Here is a 6,000-nt window from a genome sequence, read left to right as displayed (position 1 = left end):
CTGTAAACCTTCTCTCAGAGGTGAAGGGTAGCAGAACACACCACACTAAAATGTAGCATGGTGGTATATTGATCATCTTGAGCTGTAGGCACTTGAAAAACAGAAAATGCATGGAGAAGCTTTCTCTGAACTTCCCTATCTGCCTAAAGACAGATCCTTCAAAAGGAATTCAGTTGTCATAAATCCCCTCCTCAGGAGTTTCATCAACCAGGGAAAATTGATTCTTAGCACAGAAGAGATTAGAAGTCAGTGACACCCCAGACAAACTTTGTCACAGACTATGCCTCTTATCTATTCTTCAAGGACCATCCTTCATAGAAATCCTTTACTCTCCTCTAAGAGGCCTTCATCTCTCCTCCTCTTACCCTATTAACATGGGATTTAAGCTTGAATTCTAAGCCACTTTTGGGAGTTACTCATTTTTCCCTGGGTATTTCCTATGTATACATGAGGTATTCATGTTAATACACTTCTGTTTGTTCTTATCTTGTTAGTCTTTTATTACAAGCTCTCAGGTAAAAACTCAGTAGGGTAAAGGAAAATATTTTTTCTCCTCCACGGAGCAGTGGGGAACTGGAAGGGAGGAGCCCTGTTTTTTAGCCCTTGCTGTTTTTTGTGGTATGACTACCCCCATTCACGTGGCCAATTTGGTATCAACAAAAATCTTGAATATTTAGCAATTGGCTCCATCACCTGGGATGAGACAGGTCCAGGGCAATACTGGGCCTGAGGCTACATTTATTAGAGGTTTATAGGGCCTAATTTTCTACTTTTATAAAAGTAAATGGGTTACAATATGTAACTTAAAGGATTGCTATGAAAAACAAATAACATGTGAAAGAGATTGGTACATGGTACCCCTTTTCTGAGTCTTCTTTCCTAATGAAAATCCAATGTTAAAACTCACTTCACCATCATGAGGTGTAAAACACAACTTTTAAACTAATATTTCAATTACCATATAAACTGAGACAAAGGAAGAAGACTTTCTTTGAGAATAAACATAGACTATAAGAACTAAGGAGGAAAAGAAGGGCAACTGTTATTGCATATTATTCATATTATTATTAGATAGCCTGCAGCTTGCCTCTTTCTTGACTTCCAGTATAAATACTAAAGACAAAAATCATTATCATTAAATAGTATTTAAAGGCAGATACTTGGATACTTTTTTATTTTAATCATATAGAGCTCCATGGCCTTGCTGATAGCACAATACATCTTATTACCTTTAGGTAGTAAAATTCTGTTCTGCCTCCGAGAATTTATATCTCAGAATATGATGCCACCTACTTCTCACTCTGGTAGACACCATGATAATAATCTTTAAGGATACTTTCTTCTTGCAATGCTTTTGTCATCTTCCTCCCTTTAAAATATCACACACAGAGTCAGCTTCTTCATTTCGTCAGTCTCCTAGCCTGAGATAGTGAAATGTATTTAGAAAGTTTTACCCAAATAAACTCAAAGTAAAGTGGCCTGTCATTAGAAAGAGCTGATGTGGATCACACTGCAGTCATAAATGTACATATTCAAGTTAAGAGAAAGATGATGTTGTTCTCATTCAAAACTGCTTAAAATAGTTGCAGTGTAGCTGCAGTGTTCTTTTACAAATGCTGGAAAGGAAAAGAGAGCATAGGAAAGCATTCACTCACTACCATAGCATCAATCATTGCCTGAGTGGGCTGTTCTCAGAGAAGTCTACAGAGCAGTATTTGCTCAGAAAATTAAATTTCAGAATATAAAATCTAATTAGGACGTTAATAGAAATGTGGATCCTCTTTGAAATACGACTATGCTTTAACCATCCTACAAAATGAAAAGTGGCCCTGCTTTTAAAAACTCCCCACAATAAGCGAATAAATAAGACTTCACAGTCTTCCTTAATCATATCACAACTTTTTTTCTGTGACGCAATTGTTGATTAGCCAACAGAGATATCAGGAAAAGCTCTGTCACATGTCATACCACGTATTTTCTTATTCATACTGAAGGGTGGCAGAATATGCCACACTAAAACTGGCCTCTTTGGCATAAGGATTATTTTGCACAAAGCACAAAGAATGCACTTGAGGGCTTCCCTGGTGGCTCAGTGGTTGAGAATCGCCTGCCAATGCAGGGGACATGGGTTCAAGCCCTGGTCTGGGAAGATCCCATATGCCATGGAGCAATTAAGCCCGTGTGCCACAACTACTGAGCCTGTGCTCTAGAGCCCACGAGCCACAACTGTTGAGCTCGGATGCTGCAACTACTGAAGCCCGCGTGCCTAGAGCCCGTGCTCCACAACAAGAGAAGTTGCCACAATAAGAAGCTCGCGCACTGCAACGAAGAGCAGCCTGCTCTCACCGCAACCAGAGAAAGCCCGTGCGCAGCAACAAAGACCCAACACAGCCAAAAACAAATAAATAAAATTAATTAATTAATAAAAAGGAATGCACTTGAAAAACAGCAAATGCATGGGGAGGATATCTCTGAACTCCCCTTATCTGCCTGAAGACATATCCTCCAAAAAGGACTCAGTTGTCATAAATTCCCTCCACAGGAGTTTCATCAACCAGAGAAGATTTACTCTTGTCACAAGAGAGGAGACTAGAAGTCAGCACCACAGCCAGAAAAACTTTGTCACAAGCTATCACACTTCCCATCTATTCTTCTAAAGTTCCATTCATCCTTCCTAAAAATCGTTTACTTTCCCCAGAGTAGCCTATATACCCCTCCTCTGTCCCTATTAAGACAATACGTAAGCTCTCAAATCTCATTGCTTTTTTGGATATTCACTTTTTTTTTTTTTTCCTGTGATGCCCTCATGCACGTAATGTTAAAAATGTACTTTTATGCCTTTTCTCTTGTTAATCTGCCTGTTGTGTTTATTTCATAGACCCAGCTAATGGATCTAGGAGAGTAGGGGAACAGTCTTTCCTCCCTTACAATACACTTTTTTTTTTTTTTTAAAGAAAGAAACCCATAAATTGAACCACTGCAGGTCTACAGGAGCAGACCTCTCCCATGTGCTTTACCAGTACCTTTTCTGCACACACATTGCCACGTAAGTTAAGTCACTGTCTGCAAACCAGGCCTTTTGTTCCTAATATGTAATTCAGTGGGCTATTTTTCTCTTTAAATAATTCTACCTAGTATGTCTCAGTTCTTAGAAGAATCCCTATAAAAACACAAATGTGGCAAGTTTTTGCTCCTATGAAAAAGAACGAAATGTATTTATCTAGCAGATAAGACAACCCAGAAGACCTAAGATATAGTGATTATATCTTAGGGACACAGTATACATTTCTCAACTTACAATGTGCTCTTTAGGACTGACGTATCTTTCCCTTCTAGCCGAACTTTACCACTATGAATGTTAACCCATGTTATTCTCCTTTAAATAATCTGGGCCATTGGTAAAATATATAATTTAAAATGTTCTCAAAAATTATTTAAGTTTATTGCCTATCCATCCTAGCAGACCCACAATGAACAAGCATATGATATTGTTGCTTCTTATTGTTTATGGTAGCTTCTTGCTGATAACTAATTATTATATATCAAAGAGTGAAATTACCCTAAAAGTTTTCTATTTCAGAATATTAAAATTATCTAAATATTATCATTTCACCAAAAAAATAATATATTCTCCAAAGTAAAGTGTTATTAACCTACTTTAATTTATTTATTTTATTTATTTTTGGCTGTGTTGGGTCTTCGTTTCTGTGGGAGGGCTTTCTCTAGTTGTGGCAAGCGGGGGCCACTCTTCATCACGGCGCGCGGGCCTCTCACTATCGCGGCCTCTCTTGTTGCGGAGCACAGGCTCCAGATGCGCAGGCTCAGTAATTGTGGCTCACGGGCCCAGTTGCCCCGCGGCATGTGGGATCCTCCCAGACCAGGGCTCGAACCCGTGTCCCCTGCACTAGCAGGCAGACTCTCAACCACTGCGCCACCAGGGAAGCCCCTATTAACCTACTTTAGAAATCACATACAGTTGAAAATGACTTTGGAAAATAATGATAATCATTTATAAAAAACACAGAGGTAAGTATTTTATTTTCATAGTTTTGCCTTAAGTAACTTGAAGTTTTAGAAGAAATCATTTGGGTCCTAATATATTTCTAAGTGTGCCTGTATCCTTGACTTTTCTTTAGTATAAATAATCAAATATGGTAGCCATATGAATTATAAGATTGGATGGCATTATGACCAGTGATGGTTTATTTTGTAGATAAGTAGGTAGTATGTCTACAACAGGCCATAAAAGATGATGACATAGAAGATGAAAACCATGAGCCAAATGGCATGTCCTACATTGAGAATCGCCTGCCAATGCAGGGGACATGGGTTCAAGCCCTGGTCTGGGAAGATCCCATATGCCATGGAGCAATTAAGCCCGTGTGCCAGGTCATGGATGGCCAGAGACTTGATATCAATATCCCAGAGTAATATCTTGCTTAGAGCACTCAAATTTCTATGATACTGTTAAGATTATAAATTTTTAATATTATTTTTTTTCCGTTAAGCAACTAATTTCAATGTGCATTAGAGTATTTAGTGACTGTGTAGCTCTCTTTGACTCAGTGCTTCTCAAAATCTCTCACTGGTCTAGAAGAGGGGGAGGCACTGGCCTGGCTTGGGTATCAGCTAAGAAGTAGGGCAGAAGTGAGGTTGGAGGAGATGAAGAGGAACAGATAATCAGATAAAACTCACCACAGTAATGGGAGGCCCTGGATCTAGAGGCAAATCAAATATATGCAGGGGAGATTTAGTACAAAAACAAAAGCAATAGCCAGAAAGGGAAGTGAAGGAACCAACAGGCCACCAGAGTGGCATGAAGATTACTTTAAACTAAAAGCATGTGGACAAACAGCAGCCTAAGAAAGAAACATTATCTAGACTTAAGGAAGGCCTCCTGAAAATGCCATTGCCATTGACCCACCCACCGTCAGAGAAAAATGACGCTTAGCACTAAGAGTTACAAATTTACTTTCCCTCCATCTTCCTCTTGGGGGGCTTCCAGCCTGGAAAGATACTGCCCATTATCATCAGGATGGAAAAGCCCAACAGAACCTTCCATACTTTCCTACTGAAGCCCTAAAACTCGCCCCTTTTGTTAAGTTGGTTTTAAACCTTTACTCTGGCTGATCAGTGAATCACTGTTTGTAGAGTGCTTCTGCACACATGTGAAATAAACTTTTCTCCTGCTAATCTGTCTGTTGTCAATTAATTCTCAGGCCCCCAGCCACTAGAATGTAAGTTGGTAGAGGAAAAGTTTTCCTCCCAATACAACCTTAGCTGGAAAAGGCCAGAGTGGAATTTTAAGCTAAATATTTAGGAGCAAAAAGTAATGAACAAACCCATTTGAGATGAAAGATCAAGGGTGGGATAGGGGAAAACAGGATTGCGATCATGCACCTCAAACACCACTGACATCGGGCTGGCAGGGCTATGATGATGACTGGGCCACCACAGTTTACAGCAAAAAAACTAAATAAAACAAACTAGCCTCTAATCTTTTTCTCAGAAGAAGTCTTTTTAAAATTTAGTTTACATTGCTTGAAGTATTACAGTGCACCTCCTTGCTAAATTGTCTGTCTGATGAAAAATAGGTAGGAGGGTTTAAGATTATGTAATTTTCTGTTGTCACAAGGTAAAATATAAAATTGGAAGGTAACAACAATAGAAGGGCATTATGACAGAGAGGCGTTTTCCTGGAACATAACTGGAATACAAGTCTTGAGAATAATCAACCAGTCTTTTAATAAAGTAGGATAATCATAAGAATATGAATAGGATTGAAGAGTGGCATCTTTTTAAAATACCTGATGGATAAAAATGTACAGTCTTGCTGAATGAATATCCAAGAGTCAAGGACACTCTCCAAAGTTCAAATTCAATCTAATTCTTTGCTATCTTTTACGTTAAGGCCAAAAATGAATATTAACCATTTTTATTAACTATGACCCTCATTTTTTAAATACTAAAGCCTGCCAGTGCAAAATGCTTCCAAGTGTG

General features: G+C 38.8%; 1 protein-coding gene across 1 annotated transcript in view; it reads right to left on the bottom strand.

Moving 5' to 3' along the window:
* KYNU (kynureninase) overlaps nucleotides 1-6,000 on the bottom strand; it is a 100,680-nt gene that overhangs the window by 68,921 nt on the left and 25,759 nt on the right. The window contains exon 5 of the mRNA XM_057550916.1: nucleotides 5,343-5,443. Coding sequence (XP_057406899.1) covers nucleotides 5,343-5,443 — 101 coding nt within the window. The remainder of the gene's footprint in view (nucleotides 1-5,342; nucleotides 5,444-6,000) is intronic.

This window comes from Balaenoptera acutorostrata, chromosome 8, assembly GCF_949987535.1.
Source record: "Balaenoptera acutorostrata chromosome 8, mBalAcu1.1, whole genome shotgun sequence".
NCBI classification, from domain to species: domain Eukaryota; kingdom Metazoa; phylum Chordata; class Mammalia; order Artiodactyla; family Balaenopteridae; genus Balaenoptera; species Balaenoptera acutorostrata.
This window is presented reverse-complemented; position numbering and strand designations above follow the sequence as displayed.